The sequence below is a fragment of the Pungitius pungitius genome, chromosome 12 (genome assembly GCF_949316345.1).
Source record: "Pungitius pungitius chromosome 12, fPunPun2.1, whole genome shotgun sequence".
Taxonomy (NCBI): Eukaryota; Metazoa; Chordata; class Actinopteri; order Perciformes; family Gasterosteidae; genus Pungitius; species Pungitius pungitius.
In genome coordinates, this window is record NC_084911.1 from 6,881,773 (window position 1) to 6,907,218 (window position 25,446).

The 25,446-nt window shown below is 46.2% G+C and overlaps 2 protein-coding genes across 5 annotated transcripts in view; both read right to left on the reverse strand.

The window, feature by feature from the left end:
* Positions 1-6,701: 6,701 nt before the first annotated feature.
* Positions 6,702-17,036, reverse strand: LOC119220839 (cdc42 effector protein 4-like). The gene is made up of 2 exons (XM_037477105.2): positions 16,715-17,036; positions 6,702-9,534 (listed from the first exon to the last, which is right to left on the reverse strand). The coding sequence occupies exon 2, from the start codon at positions 9,434-9,436 to the stop codon at positions 8,408-8,410; it is 1,029 nt and encodes a 342-aa protein (XP_037333002.2). The 5' UTR covers positions 9,437-9,534; positions 16,715-17,036; the 3' UTR covers positions 6,702-8,407.
* A 5,352-nt stretch (positions 17,037-22,388) lies between these two features.
* sdk2a (sidekick cell adhesion molecule 2a) overlaps positions 22,389-25,446 on the reverse strand; it is a 72,017-nt gene continuing 68,959 nt past the window's right edge. For all 4 annotated transcript variants that reach the window (XM_037476328.2, XM_037476326.2, XM_037476327.2 and 1 more), the window contains exons 44-45: positions 24,041-24,170; positions 22,389-23,004 (exon numbers count right to left, since the gene is read on the reverse strand). In XM_037476328.2, the coding sequence (XP_037332225.2) occupies positions 22,588-23,004; positions 24,041-24,170 (547 nt within the window). In that variant the 3' untranslated portion in view covers positions 22,389-22,587. The remainder of the gene's footprint in view (positions 23,005-24,040; positions 24,171-25,446) is intronic.

Here is a 25,446-nt window from a genome sequence, read left to right on the forward strand (position 1 = left end):
TTCCTGGCGTGCACAGAGCAGCGGCACAGCTGGAGAGGACAGAAAGAGAGAACAAAGACCCGAATGCGATGATCACTTAACCGTTCCTTCTCTATTTGTTCCATCCTGCTCTGGTTCACATTTGGTCCAACCACGCTGTAGCCGACCAAATTGGTCAAACTCCCACGTAAGCATTCTTACATTCTTGATCACACACACACGCACGCACACACATACGCACTCCCATAAAGTCTGAGGTTTGTTGCTGTCAACAGCTGACGTGTTTGTGGAGATCGGGGTGTGAATGGGGCCGTTCTTCGCTTGAAGTGAATCTGGTACGACTTCCATTGCCCCTTTGAGGATCCCATCGAGCTGTCAATCAAAGTAAAGAGCTACAGATGTAAAGGGTGGAGAGGGATTTAACCGGGCTTTACAATGCTGGATACACAGCCAAATGGGAATTGTCAGGTACAGGAGAGCCAGAAGGTGGCTTCGTGCTCAGGAGGGTCTTCCAAACTCCGACAAGCCTTCACATCACATGCGAGGCCTCGCATTGAGTGTTTGTGTTTAAAATAGACACAGCAGAAAGATCATGAATTCAAGCCTACAGGCAACCAAAGAGAAAGATGTCTCGTGGCATCTGTGGGAACGTTGAGATTGTTTAAGAGATCAAATAATTGTGTGCCGCTGCTGTTTTTGACATTAGTTTTAATCCAGCATTTGAGTCGACATCTACACTCAAAGCGCACACAAGGTACGGTCCTCTTCTGCCCCGTTATTCAACGTTTAGCTGAACGACGTTCATGAACAATACATGTGCTCTTTTACGTTTCTTTTTTCGCTTCTCTCCATGTCATTTGCACACCATGCTCTTCTGCAGTGGGCATGCCGTGATTGTGCGTAATTGTTCTATCGAAGCGAGATTCATCCTAAATCAATCATTTGAATGATCGCATAAAGTCAAATGAAATAAACACGACGCTACCCAACCCTTAAGAAAAACAAACACACACGGTACATCTGTTCATCATCTGCTGGCTCTGATTAGTAAACTCAGAGCAGCAGGAGGAGGAGGAGGAGGAGGAGGAGAGTCAGAGCCTGGCCGGCGTGGCGACGAAGGGCGCCAGCATCGGGCCAGACTTTTCCCCTCTTCTCCTCTCCAGCTCTCAGCCCCGGGGGAACCACGGCCAGAGGGAGGGGAGCACAATGTGGATGACGGAGTCTTTGTGCGGAGGAGGACCAACACCCAGGACAGTAATGTTCTGAAGACACCTCCCTGCATGAATCTGTGGGATTCTCCGGTGTTGTTTCGAATCTCCAGACACACCCTGATTCATGATGCCGTTGAGACGTAACCGGAGGGAATGAGCTTTTTGAGGCTGCGACAGGGCGGACTCTTGTGGAGCTCGCGTTGAAGCGGGACGGCGAGAGAACGCGACGGAAAGTCGGATTGGCTCTGCTCGTGCAAATGTTAACGGGCGAGACCCCTGAGGAACCCCTGAGGTTTTAGTCCCTGTGTTTTATAGGGCTAATGCACAGAGACAGCGCTTATCCCAACAAACCGAGTACACACAGTGAGAAGTGAACGAGCAGGAGGTTAAGTTACTCATTAATATAGCAGTGATGTGAGAGCTGTTGAGTTCTTTATTGACACTCATGAATGCGAAAACTTCTGAACTGATATCTTCTTCAATAGACTTTTATTCAAAGCACAGTGCGTTTAATATATGTCTGTGCAAGGCTAACGTATACGTGCAAAGACACATTAAGATTACTGAGGAAAAGATTAACTGAATGAATGAAATGCGTTGGACAAAAGGAGACACTCATTTCAGATGAGTGTAAGAACTCCACCCTTCGGTTCCTTCTGCAGTGAGTTCGGGGCGCTGGCATCACTCAAAATGTCCAAAAACGTGCGGACATTAAATTGAAGAAGGACTCGAAGGTCAAAGTTTAAAGCTGGCCTGTGGGATGTGACCCTTTGTGATCCCGCCCTTCCGGATCAGCTTAAAGTATTTCGCTCCACAGTGGGCACGCCGTGTCTCCTAAACAAGGATGGCTTTGTGTGAACATGCATACATCCTCTGTTGGGATGGCGCCACGGCCATGTTGGCAACGATGTACTCTCGCTGTGTGATCAACATCATAAGCCTCTTTCCAACACTGCTGGGTTCACCGTTGCCTACACGCAGGGATCACCAGGAGAAAAAGGTTTCTTTCTATAGGGAGCTTAACTCTAAATGTACAAAGACTGATGACTGGATTTTAACTGATTTTTTTTCAAACATTGTGTGTGTGTGTGAGGACGTTTCACAGCAGCCCAAAGGCGTGGGTGGCTGGAGGAGTGTGATACGTGCTTCCTCAAAGCGTCGGCCAGCAGGCCATGGACAGGCCTTCGAGGGGAAGTGGAGAGTTGCAGACCCCCGGCTCCCCCCCACCCCCCCCCCGCCAATCCTATGTGGTCATGGCTGAATGCAGGCCAGGCCAGACCTCATGTGGACGCACATGGCTGCAGGAGACGCTTTGAGACAGGGTTGGAAGAGACAGACGGAAGGAAAGAATGCAAAAAGGAGGGGAGGAATTATTGTTTCTGCGCACATGGCAAAACTGATTCCTCCGTGTTCACATCGTAACGGAATCTTGGCAGAAGTTGACCTTATAATCAGATCATTTTAAAACAATCATAGGAAAGAAAACGTTGTTGATCGGATTTAAACGGTTGTTTTGTTCATAAACAGCCAGAAGATCTTGTTTAGAATCCATGGTTTCCCTCTGGTGAGCTGACGGCGGATTTGGCCATGCGATTCTGTGGTGTGGAAAAACTTATTTTAACAGTGGAGATTTTTAGTCTCGCCCAAGGAATCTATGACACAATCTCCAGATTCATGAAGAAAACCGCTGGTTGATCAACAACTGAGGGGGGGAGAGCGAGATCTGTGTTTTTCTTGGGGAATTACTCCTTCAGCTGTGAAAGCCACATTCTGACACCGCGTACGTGTAGCGGGCCCTGAGCGGGTAAAGCTGCACCCGTGTTAAGTGGATGGGCCAATCAGCAGAGGCATCTGAAGCTCTTCAAGGCGAGGACACCAGAGAGGTTGTTGTGCTTCCTCCTACCCTCCTCCTCCTCCTCCCAACCATGTGTGTGTGTGGTCTCCTGCTGCTGGCCCGCTCCGTTTCAGGGTTTAGAGGTCAATAGGTCAGCACTGGGTACTGGAATGTTTGTGTTAGCTGCTTGTGCTAACACCGATATCCATGCTGCTGCTTTGGCACCGCTGGGAGTACCTCAGCTTGGCGACGCAAAAATAAAAACATTTGCTGGTTTGACTGTCCTAAAAGTGCTAAGAACGTTTCTTGGGGTGTTCCGATTTTTCACTTCTCTCATGGGCGGGGTTTCGGTGTGCCTCACTGACACTGTGCGTGGATCGGGTCAAAGATATGTGCAACAAAACTATAGAAGAGGATTTCTGGACGCCATCCAGCTTTCTCAGTCTCACTTCCAGCCACAAACATTCATGTGGGGCTTCGGACCGTTGCACTCGCCTTTCAGTTCAGTGCCAGCAAAACAACTACACACACATAACATAACATAACAGAACAGAAATGGCTGTTTGTTTATGACCCATTAAAAAAGGAGAAAAGCCAAATACTGCAAACATTAAATAAATATGCCAGAGTGGCTCAGAAAGGGTGTGGATTTTTTTTTTGTCGAGCGGAGCTGACAAGCGTAATGCGTGTGAGTGTGTGTTTGGGAGGGAAAAGGGAGCAGAGCGAGGCGAGGGGCGGTGTATGGACAATTTTGTATTCTGTTTCTTTTCTCCCCCATCCCCCACTTTTTACTTCTCCTCCCTCCCTCCCTCCTTCACCAGTCCCCCCCCCCCGCCCCCTGGTCCACCAGCAGGTTGCTTAATACTTTCCAGATTTCAGGAAGAGTCTGCTGATGGAATTTGGCGGAAAAGGCTGTGGGTCCAGGCAGGGGCTTCAGACATAATAAAGCTAAAGGCAATGAGCGCCTCCCATTGGTGGCTCGCGTAAAAAAGCAATGTTTTGAACCAAGTTTGAAACCAAAGGGAAATGACATTTGACAGCCGCTGAAGCAGATAAAAAAAACTGCATGCAGGGAGTTGGGAGTGGGAGAAACAGCTGCAAAGCAGGCTCCAGTTGCAAAGCGCTTCTATTGGGGGGGGGGGGAGGTGAGCAGACCTTCCTGAACAAATCTGCCATCGCAGGTATCCATTTCAAATGTGCGGGAACATTTAAACAGATGTGGTCACACCTGGCCTATTCCTGTAAATCATCCAGACAACCTCCTTTGACAGTCTTGGTGATTTTTTTTCTTTTTTTTTTTACTGTTTTTCTATAGAAACTGAAATTCGGGCTTAGCACTGAAAAATGAAGAAAGTAATGATATGATACAAACAAAGGTGATTCATTTACAACCCAAGAGTCAAACCAGCCATGTCACAGACACGCCCATCACCAGATGTGTGCCGCATAGAACCGCTAGGTGGCGGTAGATAACAAGGTTAAAGACCAAGAGCCATTGGCTGCCTGCTACTGGCTTGTACAATGCACAAGATACATAATTCAGTTGAAAGTCGTGATAAAAACCAAAAAAAACAAGACTTTTCCAAACCAATGCAAGTGGTGACTAGTAAAGATTTATATTTTAAGAGGAAAGACTAGCAATATCTGAAAAGAATAACGATTTTATACAGGCAGAGAAAATTAGGATCAATAACCTCACTAGTTTGTAGCCTATTGACCACGCCAATCAATATAAACGGCTTGCTTTTACCACAAGTGTAAGAAAAATTACTTGTTCTTGCCTTCTGGCAGAATGGATGCTGGTCTAAAGTGCCTGTGAAAAACTGAGCGTGGAAAGAGATTAAAGATCCCCTGAAGTGGAGATGAAAGATTGAATTGAAAAAAAGACACTATGGAAAAATGGATCAGTGTTTTTTCAGCACGCAGTTTTGATACGGAGGGACGATGCAGGACTGATCCCAAAGCAGAGGTCACTGAACGCTGACCGCGAGAGGTTCAGGGGCACGTGGTCAGCACTACTAATAAACACAGATGCAAATAATGATAAACGTTCCTTCCTCCAATCCGAGCGATGGAGTTTCGATCCCAGGGACAAATGCAAACCTAGAATACAAAACCAGGCCATTTATTCGTCATAATTTGAGGATAATGGTTGAAAGAAATACGTTTTATACAGGAAGAGGGGGATATTAATAAAATATGTATTTATTCCAAAAGTGGAGCCTGACTACATTCAAATAAAATTTGACATGGGTAGAAACTTACCTTGACACGCTTTCAAAAGACATTGACTTTTACTTGAGGTAATTTAAAATGGTATGTTGGCACATTGCAGGCTAAATAAATGGAAAGAGTGTAAAGTGAGGAGAAAAATGTCACGGTGTTAATATCTCTCAGGCACTCCACACTAAGACGCTTTATGTTTGTTTTTAAACTCTTTGAAGTCCAAGACACTTTACCTGTTTCTGGTGTCCTCACTGCTCGTGTAAGGAAAAATACTGCAATGGTTTTACTCACAGAAAGAAAGAACAAAGACCCGAATGGGATGATCACTTAACCGTTCCTTCTATATTTGTGTGAGGAAAACGTAGCCCCCCTGTTATGAAATATATATATGTAAAATCAACATAAAACGTGCACCTGCATTGAGGAGAAGTGATCGCAAAAGACTTTTGGGTAATCATCACAGCAACATTGGATTTGCTTACAAGGTAATGTGTGTGTTATTAGTCGAAAGTGTATCATCCAAGCATGAGCATACAGCTGTGAATGTAGGTCCCATTATGATGCGTTCATAAGTTTAGAAGGTCGTATGTATGATAAAAAAATGATAACGTAATAGCAATGTATTGAAGAATAGCATAGTATTACTACACAAATCAGCGTAGTTTGGCAAAAAAGTCCGACCCGATTCCAGGCTCTGCTGTCCGTCCATGTCGAGGCGTCCTTGGGTATGAGCCCAAATTAAGAGTTCTATAAAGGGTGATGGGTCGATCCCGACCCATCAATGTTTGAATAGCTGAATGATTACGTTCAACATCCACTATTTACTTTCCACGTGCTATTAGCTCATACGCTGCATGTCTCAATGAGTCTGGATAACAAGCACTTCAAGGGAACTACATTTAGTTACTGGTTTATCCCTGAAACCGCCAATGTTAACATCATTTAGCTATAAACTAGCGAGCAACATGCACAGCGAACATGTGCCTGTGTGGACATTCAGCCATTTTTTTTTTTTTCATTCTGGGTTTCCAACAAAAAACATTCATGCAGATTCATGAAAGGACCAGCTGTTCCTCCTGAGGGGCAAACATAATAACTTCTCAGTTTTATCCTTGTGTAGTTTGTGGCTGTTTTGACACCAGTAAAGCTTCTGCTGAGCTGCTGGCCGGCTGTTTGAAAAGCTGTAGATGCTCGCAAAAAAAAAAAAAAAAGAGATGTTGACTCATCTCTCTCACACAAACACATTTACTCATGTCATCACAGCATTCTCAGCTTGTGTAGTAAATACTTAAGACACACATGCGACTAGACCCCAATTACTTCCTTCCTCCCTCTTCCGACAGGAAACAGGTGGGAGTGAAGGAATTCCTTTCTTCATGCCACTGATTGAGTAGCACTTGTAATATATTCTCCTCGGAGATCATGCTGCATTATATATGAGGCAGTAAAGGTGTTGAGGATTTATTTTATTGAAAAATATAGGTGATTTTAGATAATACACAAAAAAGGTATAAGTAAAGTAATATACATTATACAGAAAGGGCAACAACGATAACATCCCAGTCGCACAAACCGTTAACACTAGAAATTACCTGAATACTTTAAGTAGTGTTTGAGAGATTGCAAATATAAATATCCAGTTATGCAAATTTTTATTTTAGAACACATCTTTATTTTTGCACGTACAAGCTTAAACTCCGCCTTAAAACTTAAAAGGGATACAAAGAAGGAAGTGCCAAACAGATTTGACCGACTCTCCCAAAAGTGAGCTTCATGAGTAGAATTATTTTGGCTTGAAGATTACAATTTGGCACATCTGTCTGTTTCAGTTAAGGCAGCGGAATGAATCAGCGCAACTGAGCCTCAATACTTGTGGCAGCAGCTTCTAATGATGCAAGAAATACAGTCGAGCTGCAATGACAATGCAACTTCCATAAAAACAGCATCCTTTATTTAAGGCTATTGAATCGATTTCTTTTCATCCACTATAAACTGACTTAACATAAATAACATTTTTTTAATTTTTTTTTTTTTAAACATAAAAATAAACAGGTATTAGACATACTGCTCGTAGTGTTCGGCTTAATTGTGCCTGCTGATTTTACCACCAATCCCTGCCCACGTAGTGGTGGAAAGCTCTTGATACACGAGGGGTCAACATCTTGCACACAGTTCAGTTTGCTTCGCTGCAGCTGCCTCGTTGTACAAAAACAAGGAAGGAAGTGGTTATAAAAACCCTTTTTCAGTTTCAACTTGATATGATAGATTGCCGTGTGGAAGGCAGCCAATCCGCGTAAGTTATTGGAAATCAAACGAAAGAACCAAAACACCAATCTGTTCATTGAAAGAAAAAAAAAAGACGAACCAGTGTACAATCGCTCCCCTTTGGGTCACACGCCACTATTCACCCCTCTAACAGCAACACATTGCTTTTTAGTCAATGCGTCGTCAGGGTTTTCTCTAATCTACACTAAGCCCGTGTGGCGCTCACAGTGAATGAAACACAACAGAAGAGTTGGTGTGGTTGGTTTTGGGCTTCGCCGTCCAGCTCTACAGCAGGAAAAAGGGCAGCGGCACAAGGACCCCAAGTTGCATGAGGGGGGGAACCGGACAGATCGATGGACCCATCCGTGCTATATTCATTTCAGATAAAAGGGGCTCAAGGCAGGCCTTCACACTCCGGTGACAAACACAGCCCCCTTTCATTGTTACATGATACAAGCCAGTAATGCTATGGAGAGAGAGAGAGGCCTTCTGTTCACTTAATGCCTCGTGATGTCCCCCGTGGCCAGTGAGGGAGACGAAACAAATCTAAAAAAGCCACGTGAAGTGAGAGGAAAGAGAGGGTGAACTGAGCTTTAGTTATGGAAAGTGTTTTTGTGTTGTTTGTGGCTGGCTCTTCCCTGTCAGCTCCCTCGGTGTTCAGAAGGGGAAAGACGGGATTGATCGACAGGGAAGGCTCCCTAACAGACAGAGTCTCTCCCAAAAAAGGAGCATTCACTCAATGAAATCTTTTCCACAGTCTCGTTCCCACAGCACCAGACAACAGCGCCTTACTACACGCTGGTTTCACCCCCTTCCACAGCGCTGTCCCGTTATTATTGTAAAAAAAAAAAAAAAAAAAAGAAAGAAAAAACTTGGAGACTACTTTGGAGACTCATACGCGGATCTCATCGTCCTCATCTTCCAGGAAGGAGGAGAAGTTGCTTTCCTCCTCTGGCGGGGCGCTGAAGGTGGCGCTGTCCGTGTCCCCTGCGTAGGTCTGGCCGTTGGGCTTCTCGTCCAGCGCAGCGGAGCCGGCGCTGGACATGGAGCAGCTGTCCAGATGCTGCAGGTGCCTGGGCCGAGCCTCGGGCGTGTACTGCGGGGCGTACGGCCCGACGCCCGGGGGGCCCGCGTCTGCGGCGCTGGCCGGCTGCAGGTCTGCGGCGGCGTCCTCCTCCTCGTCGTCGTCGTCCCTTTGTCCCTCCGCGCTGTCCCCTTCCTCGCCGTGGGCGCTGAGAGGCGGCGAGGCGCGGCCCTCGCTGCTCTTGCCCTCCTCGTAGCCGAGGTCGTCTTCCTCCTCCTCCTTTTCCATCACGCCCAGGATGTCGCCGAGCATGGAGGGCCCCAGGTCCACGTGGAACGACATGACCGACTCGGCGTGCTTCATCCCGCCGCCGTAGTGGCGGAGGGGGCTCTCCGGAAGCTCCGTCAGCTCGCCGAAGCGCATCTCCTCCAGCTCCAGGTGGTGAGCGGCCGCCGCCGCGCCTCCGCCGCCGCCCCCGTCCGCCTCCCCGTGCTGCTTCAGGGGACTCGAGGACAAACTCTTCGCCACGATGCCGTCCGCTCGGTGGTCATCGTTGAGGAAGGGGAGCGACATGGCGTTCTTCACGTAGGTGGGGGACCCGGCGGGCGTCGCCTGCTGGTCCACCCGGTTCACCGACTGGGAGCGCTTGCTGCTCCTGAAGGTGCGGGACAGGAGGCCGGGCCGAGGGGAGCGCGGGTAGAAGGTGCTCTCCGGGGGCGGCTCCCCGGAGCGCGTGCTGAGGAAGGAGGTGTCGCCGAACGCGTCGCCGCTGCGGCCCACGTGCATGGTGTGGCGAAAGTCGCCGAGCGGCGCGCTGATCATCTCCCTGGTCAGGTCCACGCGCGAGCGCCGCTTGCTGTGGGAGGAGCCGGACACCAGCTGCTTGAGGATTGGCATGGTGGTAGGTTTGCACCGAGAGAAATCTTGAATATAGTCCTGCCTTAAAAAGGCCGTGGAATGATTTGAGGAGCTTCAAAAACCGTCAGCCAGGGAACCTGGGAAATGAAATGAAATAAGTTAGACATTAAAAAGATACTTTTGATGACGGAATCCTTCATATTCAATTTTCAATCTGTTGGATTGGGATGCACAATCAAACACACATTGTTTCTTACTTGATGATAAATGTGAATGCATAACCAACAAAATTCTAATGACCCATTAATTGCAAGAGTTGAAACTTCCAATTACGCAGCTCCGGCATTGAATTGGAGAGGGTTTGTGGAGGGATCTTCTGGTGCAAAGCTCCACTTTGACTACACAGCATATGGTGTACGAGCAAGGGCTTATTTTCTAAGTCAATGACAGTCAGTTTTAGAAGAGCAATAACACCGAGTGTGCTAGTCAAAAGTCACCTAAGGATTCTTTGACAAAGGGTACATGAAAATATGATCAGAGACAGAAACAGGTCCCTCGCCATCTCCTCCTCCTCCTCCTCCTCCTTAGATAACCCGCCTTTAAGCCCCCAGAGGTGTGTGACTGACAGCTGAGAGAAAATAGTGTTTTTGCAATATTTAAACATGCAGCCCAAACAGCGGGAACCTCACCACAGGCTGACAGCTAGTCGCTGCTGCTGCTGCTGCACCGGAGGAGGACGGCGCCTCATTAGTGAGAAATGGCAGCATGTAACGTAGACATTAAAAAAAACACGGTCATGGTGGTCCGCAAGAATGAACTGAACAGGAAGTTTCGGGGCAGAAAGTCATCCGAAATAGCCGCGCCTCTGACTTTATGGGCGGAGTCTCTACGGTTTCACTTAAAAACAGGCCGGCAGAAAGCGCTGCGCCTGCATCGAGCCCCTCTCTGGCTCGCCCTGGTCTGTTCCGCCCAGATACGGATTTAGCTCGACTTGAAGACACTTTGGGCCAAAAGACACAGGTTGGAGATTTACACGAAAAAAGGCTGCTTCTTGTAGCACATTGACCTCGTTCTCCCGTCCCCCGCCCGCCCCTGGCGGAGCCGCTTATCGTCTTCCTGTTGATGCCCTCACCTGCTTTTGTTACCATAGCAACAACCTCCCGCGAGCGAGCGAGCACAGGCGTTTCCTGTCGGGCCGTTGAAGGCTTCAGGCTCAAACGCGTGTCGAGCACTTGGCCTCCTTCTGCGCGTCTCACATACACTGCACCCCCTTTGAATGAGAGGTCTGCAGCGTGTTCAATCACTCACTCCATCCATGAAGTGTACATTTGAAACGGGAAAGTTGGGGGGGGGGGGGACGTAGAAAAATACATAAACGTTCCGGCGCTGTGGGCAGAAGAATTCACACCCCGACCGGAATAGTTTATTCTGACTAGTTGCTTCTGGGTGGCATAATCAGGAAAACAGTGGATGAAGAGGGGGTGGGGAACTCTGAAAGCCCCCCCCCAGGGCTGGGATAAGGCTGAAAAGCTCAAAAGGTGCCAATTACAGGAACATGGGTACAGAGATGTGTGAGACGTTCACCAGGCACATTGTTCTTCAGCTCAACCCGATCCAGAACGGGCCTTTAAGAACTTTATTCACTGTAATCTAATGATCCACAGCCCTGTTCTTATGGCTTTGGGGTGTTTTGTGGTGGTCCGTGCATGCGCATGTGGGTCTCCACGTGAATTTAAAAAAAAAAAAAAAAGAAAGAAAAACAAGGAAAAGGGCCTGAGAAGGCAGCAGTTAGTGTGGGAACTGCAGGGTCACAGCGGGGGGGGATTGACTTTATAAACAGACTTTCACAACACTCAAGGTCTGGCGGCAGTTGGGAACCAATGGGAAGCCGGAACGTGGGGGCAGGAAAAAAAATAAAAAAGGGGACGAGACGAGCGAGCAAGGCACATCTGCCTCGTTTCATATTGACAGTGAAATTGGAAACCGGTTCTTCCACACACACACACACACACACGCCTGTTGAATGACATATGGTTTTGAAGTGGATGTGGTATTTCTCAACTGCCGAGTGAAGCGCAACACTGGATGTGTGCATCCACAGACTGAATGTGATGAACACTGGGAACGCTTCCAGACTGTCGCCAATGCTGCTTCACTTCACTTAAGCTTTGGGCTAAATGAGATTCCAACCCACTTACCCCCCAAAATGGATTTACGTCATGGGAAATGTCAAGTTAGCTCCGTTTATTTTGATCACGTAATTCAATTATCAATATAAATACCTAGCATTGGGTTGAAGGAGGCTTCTAAAACTGCTTAATTATCATGCTGTTGTGGTAAGGTAATACATGTTTCTTCTGAGAATTTTATCCTCCAATAAAAAGGTGTTATAAAATAGACTACATTCACCAAGGAGAATTCGGGAGCTCAACGGCAGTTCTATAGTCATTTGTAACTGCTGTTAGGAGACGCTATTATAGCAGGAAGTGAGGACAAGACAAAACCTGATTGACGTGTGTCAGTTGTCACCTATCGTCAGTTCTCTCACATGGGGGAAGTCAACACCTAATACACACACACACACACGCACACGCACCTCGAGGGTTGAGCCCTGGAGAATCGTATTGGTGCGTTATCAGTGCAGTGTGTACTTTACTGTCTGGGAGAGTGGCTGCTGGAGTGGGGGAGGTTTTCACTTTGCCTCTTTTGAAGTTACTGACCTGGATGGACAAACGCATGACCTCGGGGTGAAATGAAAGGGGAGAGGGGGGGGGCGGTCATTTTCTCAGTCCTGCTGACATCTCAAAACGCTCCGCCTGTACATATGGCGATCTCTCATTGACGTCCATATGTTAGGTATTCTTCACACACACACGCACACACACACACACAATTAAGCAGACAAATGGGCTTTCGAAGATCGGTATCTGCCGTACAGCTCAGTTAGTGCGGCTGAATGGCTCATTTAGGAGGGAGCAGCCCAAGGACAAACAGTGGAAATCACATTATCTCTCCATCGTAGAGACAGACAAGAACAGACACAAACGGAAGCTGCCCTTTGAGCAATGAGCGGAAACACACTGCTCCGAGAAGTAATGACAAATAAAGCCCCCCCCCCCCCCCCCCCCCCCCTCCTGCTTGTAGAAGGTCCTGATTTGGCCTAAATGACCCAGACCGTAGCGCTGGGTCTGAGCGGCGTGCCATTTGCTTGCGGTGGTTTGATTCCCATCAAACCGTTGACCTACAATTGTGCCCCTCCGGCCATTCACGGCGCCCGGCGCCCTGCACTTCCACTGCCACCGGGGAGCCGAGGGCTCGTTTGGGTTCGAGTGTGAATCCTCTGTGGTCTAAAGAGTGAGGCAAATCCCAAATCTGTTCCTGTGAATTGTTGGAAAGGCCAAAGGGAAGCGCGGCAACAAACTGAGCACGTTGGCTTTCTGACCAACTAGTTTGTAGCTGTGAAGCCGTTCCTCAGAGGGCACGCGGTTCGTCACGCCGAACACGCCAACATTGTCCATTGTCCGGACATTTTAAAATAAATATTTGGGCCGTTTATCGACAGTTGGAAGTGTATTTTTTAGCTCTGGAATAATGTGTTAGACAGCCTTCGTTATTTGACAGTACAACTCTGAATAATTACTGACAGATTATCAATAATATATATATAATTACTCATAAGGTGCATAGAAATAGAATTACTCTGGGAATTCCAAATGAGAAAGCCTTCCTTAATCAGAAGAACTCAATATTAATACGGCTTTTCCAAACGCCTCCAAAGGAGAAGATAAAAGTTCTGCCTGCGTGCAGAAAGGTGAGAGATCTTGTCCGCGCTCTTACCTGGCCTGCTAGTGAGACGTTGTCTGTTATGCTAATGTCACACCCAGCAGGACATTCTGCTCGCTGAGGATCAAAGCGCAACAGAGTTTTAGAGCTTCCATGTTAAAAAAAAAAAAAAAGCGCCTGCAGAGTTTGAGTTGGCATTCATATCAATGAGGACTGATCGGAAGCGATCCTTTGATCAGCCCGTGGAATATTTGAGGAGAGAAGATTGAGCTGGAAGAACAAGTCAACAGTTTTTAAAAATAGCATTTGGTTTCCTGGTGCATGATTGGACAAGTAACCGTCATGATCCATAATAAAAACAGCATTATCGGTTATAGAAGGTATGTCTTAAACGCGGTACATCACATGATGATCAAGCAATGGCAGGTATGTTGTAGTGCTGCATTGTCTTTACTGCTTTTTTTACCCCCGGATGCGTGACGTCACAGACACATGAATCAGTTAATTAGTAAACAGTGAATATGTAACAGTGTTACTTATTTTTTTTACATCCCTTACTTATTCAGTTTCTCTTTTAAACCAAAGCTGGGGATTGTTGGAACTCTGAAAAGACAATTACATTTAGTTTTTAACATTTATTTTGTTTGTCGAGGTTGAATTAAGTGTCTTAGGATGATCAATTAAGTAAAATGAAAGGTATCCGACTCAAGTCTGGTGGCTTTAAGGGAAGCTTTTGTACGTAACCTGTCCAAATCTTAGTTTTGGTTTTCATTAAACATGGAGTCCAACGAGCGCCACGAGGCATCACACCTGAAACGCGTCCTAAATCCCGCGGGTGTCGCGTTGCAACCAGTGCCAACCTAGGGGCGAGAGATATCGGTGACTCCTGCAGTTTTTTTGGCCCAGCAATGAATGCGGATCGTAAACATTCCCACTCAGCGCAAAAAGCCAGATGTTTCTGGGGAGGTTTTTTTTTTCTTTTTTTTCGTCCATGGGAAAAGCAGGTTTAGTTTACACCGGGCTGTCAGATGAGCAGAGGAGGAGCGAAAGACGATGAACAGAGACATTACAATGAATGCATGTGGCACGCGCCTAAAACCTACCCAGCCTTCCCATTGGCACAGATGGTCACCACCAGATCACGAAACACAAAAGCCACCTCCGCTCCGTTTTCAAATTCACATTTCGTGAATCTTACAAAATTACCTTTATGCTACGTGACAGACAACCTCAACGTAGGCGTTCGGCCCCACTCCTTCTCACAGGCGCGGCTAAAAAAAAAAAAAACCCCAAAAAAACCAAAAGAGGTTAGCTACACATGATGGGCGTGTTTCTCTAAATTCATTAGCGTGTTAAAGGGCTTTGTCCACAGGAAGGGCAGGGAGAAAATGAGGCTGTAAACCCTCCCATCGCTCCGGAAATCCACTCAGTCTGCCCTTCCTGAACACTAAAATTAATATAAACAGGGCCCCCATGTCTTCCCTCATTATGCATTACTGATGGGCTAACCAAACAAACACTGCTCATATCTCCATCAGCCCATCGTTGTAATATCCAGAGTTGGGGGCCCGCGCGCTCAACAACATGGAGATCTTCTCCGCACCCCCGGAGACCGCTCGGCCTTCCGGCGTCCTGATCGCCACCGAGGGGGAGACCGAGCGCCCACACGATGGAAAGAATTATTGCTTTAAATGAGAGCGCCATAGTTAGAAAAGTCAAAAACACCCCAAAAATGTTTTTACACTGACCTCCAATCTTATTAATTACACAATATGGGTTCAGGGAGAAAGACAAACTGAAATGTACAGTCAACAAATACCAGTCTTCTTTCTAGCCATCAAAACATTTGCGCAGCGACATTGTCTACTGCAATCATTTCAAAAAATGCTCGATATTACAACAAGGAAACAAAAAAAAGAAAAAAACATTTCCTTTTGACTCGTACCACGAGTAAACGGTGCAAAGCATGCTGGATCAGACCAGAAAACAATGCCACCAAACAAAAAGGCACAGGAACAAACACGGCAGTCACACACTGCAACATGAGACGCCCTGGAGAAGTTGATTTGAGGACAACAAGGTTATGTAAAGAACGGTAGGCGGCAGCGTACTAAAGAACTGTTGCTCTGTGATACGAGTAAAACCATGAATCGTGTACACATTTAAATACTTGCAAACGCCCCACTTCCTTTCAAAAGCACAGTCAAGTCCTCTGGTCATGCAGCAGGGTGCTCTCCCCCATGCAAAAGGAGCATTCCGGGGGGGGGGGGGGGGGGGAGAAAAGTAACAGTTTATGTTGGTATTTCCTGGAATGCGAAGGGGGCTGAACAGGACACACACGTTGCAACGAATGAGCACAAACACTGAAGACATGTTCAAACAAAAAAAAGGTGGCGGCCCTAAACACTCACTGGGCCACAACTAGCACACAACGTTGCCCTTCAGCGCCCCAGAAGGATCTGGTGACAACACAATATCAAAAAAAGGGTTGTGTTTCCTGGGCTGTCCTCTGTGCCGTGGCCAATGGGCGAGTGGTTGGCACACAGGAGGAAGGATAACTTTCACCTCCAGGCAACCAACAACCTACAGGCACTTGGATGCTGGGTAATTTGAGAAATAAGACAAAGAGTAGAGGCAGCAGAACCTGCACGGGCTGGTAGTGTGTGTGTGTGTGTGTGTCGCCTTTCAGAGGGGGGGAAAGCAAACAGGCTAAACCTGTGGACACACAACTCTTGGCGATGAGGCTCCATTGTTTGCAGTGTCGTCAACCTAAACCCATCACAGCGCCTGCGCAGAACAATTCGACATGTCACAAAGCTCTCAGCGGGATGTGGAAAAAGAGAAAATTAAACCTGTGGGAACAAAAGAAATCCGGCCAATTTGATTCGCGGTCAGATAACATTCTCTCCTCAAACAATCGGTGAGGAGTGGTTATCAGTGTGTCGGTGAAGCCTAAATACATGAGGCCTATCACATTATTGTGTGCCCGGCATTGAGCTTATCAGATGCCATTGAGGGTCATCTTTTGGTCAGTGTGCCCCAATTTTGATCATAGTCTAAATTCACAGATGTTTCAAAGCATCATTGGCCCAATTTAGATAATTTTGGGGCTTTACATGTGTCCTCAGGTGAGGCCTGTTACGAGTTGCAAGGTGCAAAGTACAAATGGGAAATCGTTGCTTTTCTCAACAAAGCAGCTGGAGCTTATGAAGACATTGATTACTGCCGATCGCTGCACAATAACCGGCCCAATCCTCCGCAATGCACAGGTCTGTAGCGACCGCTACTAGCGACCATGTGCATGCACCCTTCCATTCATCGGTCCAGTCATTCATTCGCTCATAGGAGCCGGCTGTGCATCGGGGCTGGGTCAAAGGAGAACAATGAGCCGCTGACCACAAAGGCGTCAGCTGGCCGCCGCACGCGCCGCTAAACGGAGCAGCTCGGCTCATGAGAGCTAATGATCCGCCGTTCAGACCCGGTACAACGGGAGCGCCGCAGGTCAAGGCAAGCGAACACGGAACACGCACTTACCGAGCATCTCCCATTCATTGGGCCGGCTGGTGTTTCAGTAGCAGGCCCCCGGCAGGTAGATTGGGGGGGTGGGAGGGGGAGGGGGTGCATTCATCCAAACCAACGCAGGCGAGAGGCGATGAGATCGATCTCTCAGGAAATCCAATCGGAGAACGCGGACAGCGTCTTGTCTTCTCTTCTCTTCTCTTCTCTTCTCTTTGTGTGTGTGTGTGTGTGTCTGCATATAAACGCTGTCGGTGCACAGAGGCGGCGCCGCGGCTCGTAGCGTGCAGAAACCCACTAGAATGCCTCCTGCTGCCCGGGCGGTGCGTTTGAACACGCCCTCTCCGCGTGGCTCCTTAAAGACACAGGCCGCCAGCACGGGGCCCCTCGCAGAGGCCCCGCCCTCCCGCGTTATTAACAACGATGACACATTATCAAACACATTAAGAGAATTAAAAAAAAAAAGCTGTATCATCAGGGAGCCGTGGTGTTTCAGAGGGCTTTTGGTAAAAGAAAGAAATTGAGATGAAACCGTGAACCCATCTTAGAACGTAACGTAAGAAGTATTTAAGGAGTTATTTAAATTGCAAATAGCAGTGTTATAGTATAAAAAAAAAAAAGTATTGTTTGAACTCTTTGTGATATGAGAGACGACTTGGCAGGGGGAATATTGTGCTGTCATCCTCTGTGAGAGCACAAAGGAAGTAAGAGGGGCCCTACGGGATATTTCGGAGAGGGTGCGTGCAGTGCGAGGGAGCCCCGCACAATTTACAGGGATTTTCCAAGTGGAATACACAAGTTAACACAGCTAATGAAGACCCAGACAGCATTGCAAATTGCGGGTCGATTAGAATAAAGCCCATCAGGGTGTCGTACGGGAATGAAAGGAAAAGTGCGTGGTTAAAAAACTTTCTCATTTTAAGGGGAGCAGTTGAAAAATGCTGATGCATTTCTCACGTCCTTTCGATCACCGAAGGTCTTTTCGAAGGACCTTTGTTTGACCACGTGTATTCCAGGCTCAGCCGCTCATTAGTGCCTTTTGCAGTGGAAATGAGTGGGAAGCAGCCAAAGTACACCCCGAGGCTGTGCACGCGCACCCTGAGCTCAAGAGAAAGGAATGTGTGAATGGTTGATAATTATCACAAGGCCCGTCCCTCCACTACCTGGACAGGAAGACTTTTGTCTTTGCGTCATGTAGTGTTAGTCTATCCATACTGGGATGCATGCTGGGTGTCCATCACACACATTCAGAAGTTATTTCCTGCCTTTGGCTTTGTTCCCAGTCAGGCCCAACAGCAGACTAGCATCCTGCATGATGAGAATTTGACTTTAAGTGGCCTTTTGTCCACAAACAAATTGCATTCAAATTTCTAAAAGTAGCTTTTTTAAAACGTACCCAAGACCCAAAAAAATCAATGTTGTCAACCTGTGCTATAATATATATCTGACACACAACTCACACACAATTTACAATATAAGTTCACTTTAGATTAATATTAAATGTGTTGACAGGATGTTTCCCATTCAAATCGGTCTTTTTCTCTCTCTCTTTCTCTCTCTCTCTCTCTCTTTCCAAACCAATTAAAATCTGGCTTAGACAGGAAATCAGACAATGCACTTTGAATAACAAGATTACGGCAAAACCTGCATTCACACGCTTCTGATCTGTCAGCACATTTTTTCTCCTCGCCATTATCCTGAAGAGTGAATACACCCATCTCATGCATCCAAGTGCTCATTTAGTTCTTTAATGCAATAGAGCTGAACTTACATCGAATGAAGCTAACGGGAGCAGAAATCCGGGCTTCTCGGTTCTACGTGCTGCTGCTGAAACAGTGCTGCGACAGGCTCCTTTTGTTGCAGCCATGTGTATCGCATTGATCACTTTGTCCGCTCTGTTCAGCGGTCCAGCAGAGGAAGAGTGTTTGTGCAGCGGCGTCTCAGCTTTTGCTTCGCCAAGTGCAAAACTATGCTTTTGAAGTTTGGGGAAAAAACAAACAAATCCATTCTCAGTTGAGGTACTTTAGACATTCAGGAAAGTCTTTAATTATCTGGCTTTTGATGTTGAATTATCTATATGGGAGTCACTTCCAGGACTCTAGGTTTTTTACAGCACCAGCAGCCTGATGGTGTATATTTCTTAACCGTAAGAACTACGAGAGAGAGAAAACCCTTCCTTAAAGAACATTGACAAGTCAATGAGGCTCACACAGTAGACTCCTCTCATTTGTCTTCTTCATCTGATTTGATTGATCCAAATACTGAAGTGTGGTCAACAGCATGGCCGGAATTAAAACTAAATGGTGAATAAGAGTGCCGGGAAAAGGATACTCAAACGCTTCCGGATTCCCAAATCCAAGGCCCATCGCCTGAGGTGACACGACAGTCCTTCTTTGTTAGAAATACTCCTTTGATTTTAGTTTAGTACTTTGAGTCCTTATGGAGAAATACCCAGACAATGTTCTAGACAGGCCAAGATGAGTTGAACAAGTACACACACTTCAGGAGAGGGCAGTGGTGAAAGCTATTAGCGAGCTGAGCTCGACAAATGGATTATGATGCAAAATCTCCAATTTATTCACCCTCCTGACTGCCAAGACGAAGCCTGCATCGGCTGCATACTGATGGACATTTGACTCGTGAGTATAATAACAAAACTCCAGATGAAGTTTTAAAAAGCAGTAACGTCCAATTTCCTTCTCCATCATCCATCCTTACTTTGTCCTCATTTTGGAGCCACCAGTCAGGCCGAGTAAGCTGTGTAGCAAATGTGCACTGATGCACTCAAAGGAGCACAGTCAGAATAAGGACACATTCTGTAAAAGCCGGTCCCACGAGGAGATACTGAACTGAAATGTGAGAATGTAACAGATTTGTTGATGTGAAACGGCGTCTGTGCATGTGTGTGCGTGCCCAATACTCTGTTCGCCTTCTCGCAGTGAATTGAGTGAGAGTAGACAATAGCCAAGACTAGAATTACCATCATTATTATTATTTATGTTTCCAAGAAGAATTATTCAAAATATTACAAAGCCATATGTGATATTTCATATTTCAAAGCTGAGCTATTGTTTTGTTCAAGAAACAGTGGCTCTCGGGGTACGTGAAGGCCCTCCAGCAGGTAGCTGAGATTTAAAAAAAATAAATACATTTAAAATTAGCATCCATTCAAAAATACTAAGACTAATTTTTTTTTAGGGATTTATTTCATTTTATTTTTTATTATTCAGTACGCTATTCAATTTCATTATCCTAAAAACCCAGTCTCCCCCATACCAGGATGCTTTGACCCAACCCGGGCACGCCCCCTGTCATCACCCGTCAATCACCGCTGGAGTCGAGGCTGAAGCGTAGCAGCGAAGCTGCTGAAAACACGTCCACGAGGGGCAAACCACCCCAGAGTGTTGTTTCAGTGCTGACGGCTCAACAAATGAGACACACGCCGTGTGCTACATCTCTCTTTCAACCCAAAAGGCTCCGCACTGCTTAGGGGCGACTTAGCCGAAAGAAATAACGTGACCCTTTGAGTTGGCGTCACCTTGAGTTATTCTACACCTTGTTTGTCCACTTTGTGCCGCTGTAGAAACGAGTCTGTGCACAACGACCCTGCTAAATATTACGATTTACGATTTCTTCTTTCCAGGTAAATATAACGTTTTGATGTAGTTTGCGTTGTTGGCATCATTAACCGTTCCTTGTTGAGAGCTGTTTAGAGGGGGATGAACTGTACCCAATCACAGTTCTTGCACCTTTAAGTAATAAACTTTTCGATAAATTAAATTATCCATCAACTTTTCAAAAGTATGAATCTGTGAACATTTATCTGAACGTAAAGTGTAAATAAAATTGACCCATGCCGAACAAACTGCACCCTTGACTTGTCTTTTCACTTTTCCCTTAAAACCCCCCCAGCCTGATCCCTTTGGTCCTCCCCCTTTGCCGGGCTTAAGATCAATGTTTTTCTGGCCTGAAATAAGGAGATTACCCGGGCTCACTCTCCCACACTCCCCAAGCTTTATAGCATGCTTGCACCAGATCAGGTTCTTCTCCAAATTCTTCCCTGTAACTCCTGCTCTTAACGCCTCCCGACTACATCTCTGCTGTGCTTGAGCACATCAGGTCATTTGAGGCCCCGTTTGATGTTTGAGTGTCATGATAATCAGATCTTGTAAATAGGTCTACTTAGGACTGTTCTGATATAATTTGCATTTCCTTAAAAATAATTAGTTTGTTCCACTGTTTCAAAGCTTTACCACTCTTTCATATGTCAGAACTATGAGTCACCTGTCTTATTTGCCAATTTATATTTGTCTGTATTATATTCTAAAATATACATATGAGGCATGAAGAAAAAGCCATTACAAAATAGAATAATTTATTGTAGAGAGCCACCATGAATAGGTCCATAATATTTTCCTCATGATCTATACAGTGATGTTCACATTGGAAATTTGACAGATGATAATTTGGAGTAACGGTCTAATTTTATACACTATGGGTCCAACTCCAGCACAGCAATGTCCGATCCAACCTTTGTAAAGAACCAGCATATTCAAAAAGACTTGTAGAAAACATCTATTGTTACATATGCATACGTTTCTGTGGTGAGCATGAAACACATTTTCTGTCATATCAATGCTATGTCACACCGCAACATGTCGAACAAACACGGGACGATTGTTGTTGATGTATTTCATGTGCAATACTTGTGTCCTGTCAATCATTGAATAAAGTTTATTAAATAAACATAGACACAACATGAGGCTGAGCCTCATGAACAAATACATAATATCAGCTTTCTTATTTTGAATGTTTCATTCTTAGATTCATCTCGTGTTATTTTTTGTTTTCTTGTCAAGATAACACATTAAAAAAGCATTTAGGTTTTCCAGTTTGTTGGCTTATTATTAATGTCCCAAAAGATCGTTCCTCTCGTTGTTCTCACGTAGCACTTTTCTATGTGTGATAGGATAGAATAATTTGAACCAAGAGGATGTGTGCTTTTGGTCCTCAGTCATATTCTGTAATGACAAAACAGAAAATGGGTGCACATTTTAAAATGTGGTCTTTGTTTGCACAGCTACTGACAAGAGCACCAGCACACAATCAACACATCCCCATCACTACTGTGAACGTGCCACAATGCTGTAATGTGATTAATAACACAGCCACTAGTGATTTTCTGAAAAGGTTTAGCTTGAAGCGGACCGATATAAATATCTGGTAAACAATATGAGACAAGTACATATAATAAAGACATAATGCAGTTCCAACAACGTTTGGGCAGAGCAAGAAGTTCGAATGCAGCCCAGAGCCACCGTGACCACAAGCGTCAAAGTCGATTTCTCACCATCAGTTCGTTCTCTGTCCAAAAATCACATTATTCCAGAGTTGCTTTTCCCATCATTTAGTCCCGGCAAAACCAAGCGGTCCATACTCTATAGCCTATATGTTCTACCGTGGTGTTTTTTCTCCATAAAGCTCTCATATCAAACAATAATACAGTGTTTTTACAACAAGGTTTTCTTTTTTTTTCAGAACATCGGGTTCTGTACACCCTTGTTTATATATTATTCAAATAAATTTACTTAAGCAACGCATAAAAAAACAACAACCTCAAAATGATTGTCTCTGCCGGCGACTCACCATTCACACGGGCCTAACGCGGCCAATCCGCACGCACTCTTCACAGAGCAGAAAACGCTATTCAAGATGTCTGCAATGCTTAATACTGAGCAACAACTTTTCTTTTTTTTTTAAATAGACAGAAAAGAAAACAAACAGAGCAAAGTACAAACGAAGCAATAAACATCGATGACTCTTCCTCGGGCGTGTTTTTTTTCCCCTCCTCTTCTTCTTCTTCTTCCCGTTATTGGACCGAGAGCTCTGTGTCAAACGAAAGAGGAGAAGCCCGCGGTAGGTGTCTGAGCGGCACATCCCAGGCTGCTGGGGGGGCGGTAGAGGGCGCTGTGCTGGCTGGGGGGTTCGGAGGAGGACAGCAGGGACGGGGTCGGAGTCCGGCTTCCCTTGGACCTGAACAGAGTGCCCTGGCCCTGGGGATGTGGGGACGGGGCGCTCTGGGGGGGCAGAGGGGGCAGAGGGGGCAGAGGGGGCACGGGTGGTGGGTGCTGGCGGGGCTCCTGCTCCACCAGGGGCTCGGGCTGCGCGTAGCCGTACGCCGGCGGTCGAGAGACGCCCTTCTGCTGCCGCCGCCAGGAGTTGTAGTAGGTGGGGTCGCTGATGTAGTGGTTGACGAAGGAGTGGGTCTTCTGGCGGCTCTGATCCATCTCGTATTCGCTGTCGCTGCCCTGCAATCACACCACACCGAGGACGCTTTTTACTGGCGAGACGGCAAAACATTGCCGCGCTACCACGTCGAGGCTAATTCTAACGCCGCACAAAACGGGGCCATGACACGGCGGGGTGTATCTATGGAGGGACGACTGGAAGTCTATTCATCCGTGCGCAACTCTACGGGGCGGGAGATCCTTCCTATTGGGCGTCTTTCAAACACGGGAGCTCGTACCTCTGCGGAGCAATGAACTGATAAGTGTATAGGTCGGTGACCTAGAATTGGACAAAGACAATGTTTACACAATTTATTTAGAGTAACAAACCTTCCGTCTTGTCTGTTGCAAGTGGTTGTGCGGATGAATCCTGCGGCCCTTCACGACACGCTGAAAATATTACAGGGTTGGCACATTTGTGCCCGTGTCTCTATAGAGACACAACGGCCTAACAGATGTTGAAGCACCAAATATTTGCACAAGTGGCAGGTAAACAGTGGGAGGCCTTGCGGAAGGAAAAGAGAAGCACCGGTTTGTGTACCCCACCAGTGCCGCGTTTGTTCAAACGGGGTGGAGCAGTGTTTTGACTGTGCAGGTACCAGTTAAATTGGCCAGGGAGACCTGGCGCGAGTGTGGGAAGACAGATGTTCAACCATCTGCCACCATCAGCCACTCTGCCTCATCATCCGTCATCCCTTCTTACCTCCCTTTCCCCTCACTGGACCTCACGACCCGACACACACATTTATTAGGAGACCCAGCAGCCAGGATTGATACAATGTTTCCTGTGTATTAGTTAGGGCTTGGAGGAATCAACGTCTATTTCTTTCATTATGAAAAGCAGTGATGACAAAAATGATAGGAAGTTATCAAGAAGACGGACGGTCAATGTGACAAAAGTAAAAGGGATGCGAGAAAGGTTTTTTTTCAGAGTTCAGAAAGGTTACAACTTTGCCCTGAAATTCAAACCGCTGCATTTTAATTTTTGAAATTGAAGTTAATTTCCTAATTCCAGAGGTTGATGTGAGATGGGCTGCAGGCCAGGGTCACGACCTACCTGAGAGTCAGATATCTCGGAGGGTTTCTCGGTCAGACTGCTGCTCTCTGCTGGGATCAGGTCATTGTACTTGGTGCTGACATCCTCATCCGAGTAGTGCAGGCTTCCAGGACTGGGCCTCGGTGGAGACCTGGAGAGATGGAGTACACGAGTGTCTGTGAGAAAGAGAAAGCCAAGCTGCGAGAGACAGAGAGACAATTGTCACACAAGAAAAATGTTTCTTTTGATAGTCTTTTTTCAGATTAACTACTTAATGTCCCGTGGTTCTAGACCTCTGCCAACGAGTCATGTCGCGGTTGATAAACATGTCTGTCCAGAAAAACCTTTCTGACATTTCTGCATAGGAGTTCTTGAGTTACGGCCCAAATAATTTTCTTTGACCGTCAGTTCAACCTTGACTGCAAGTGGACGCGTGTGTAAAGACATTTACTCATGGACAGCAAGAACGGACCGGACACATAACGTACCCAGACTAAACAGATCATTAATCTTTATAGCTTAGTTCAGACAAGAACAGGCATTTTTAATGCATTCTGGGAAGCATTTTAATCTTTGCATTTTAGTCTTATTCTTTTGCCAGCGGGCTTTGAGTTCTGCCCCAGTTTAGCTCACATTAGACGTTTCACAATGCACAAACTGGATCCTGCATGCAAACACATGAGCATTTTCATGAAAGGATTCTTTGTGGTGATTATAACTCAATGGGTGTACAGATTGAGTCAGAGATTTAGACAGTGGAACTAAGCGTGGCCCTGAGTTCTTTTAAGAGTGCAGGTCAAGGAAAAGACTGCTTCCCTCTTTGATCTCCAGTCATTAAGTCCATACAGTGAAGCAGAGAGAAACATCTATGCAGACAATTATTTTCCTCTTCAGCAGTAATGACTGCGCTGTGTTCAAGGTCTGCTGGGATTGAATTGGATGGTCAGAGGGCAGAAACTGGACCGATACCCCTCACATGACTGAGCTACATCAGTGGGCTCAGTAGGCTAACACAGCATTAAAGGGAAATTATGCTCGGTTGGTTTTTAGAAAAATGCTTTTTAACTAGGCATGGTATAAAAGTACATTTTTAAATAAAAGTCTGAAATGGAAAACATAAGTTGGGGGCAGAAACGACAGCCATACAACACTGATGTCAAGGGTAATATTAAGGCATAAAGCAGACAACCTTGACAGCCTCTCAAATACAAATTAATATCTTTTGAGATATTTGCGGGAGCTAAATCACTGGGAATGCCAAGAACAGGAAGCTTAAAAGACAGAACATGACAACGACCATGAAAGGGTTGACACAACAAAGAGACATCTCCTCTGGGTTAAAGGGGATGATGGGAGGGGGCGGACTGTGGAAATAACACCAACAACCATCTACTTAGAATTCAGACATGGTTGAGTCAGACATTCAA

What these genes read in the sequence shown, in the direction of transcription:
- LOC119220839 (XM_037477105.2), bottom strand. Translation starts at nt 9,436, where the DNA reads ATGCCAATCCTCAAGCAGCTGGTGTCCGGCTCCTCCCACAGCAAGCGG.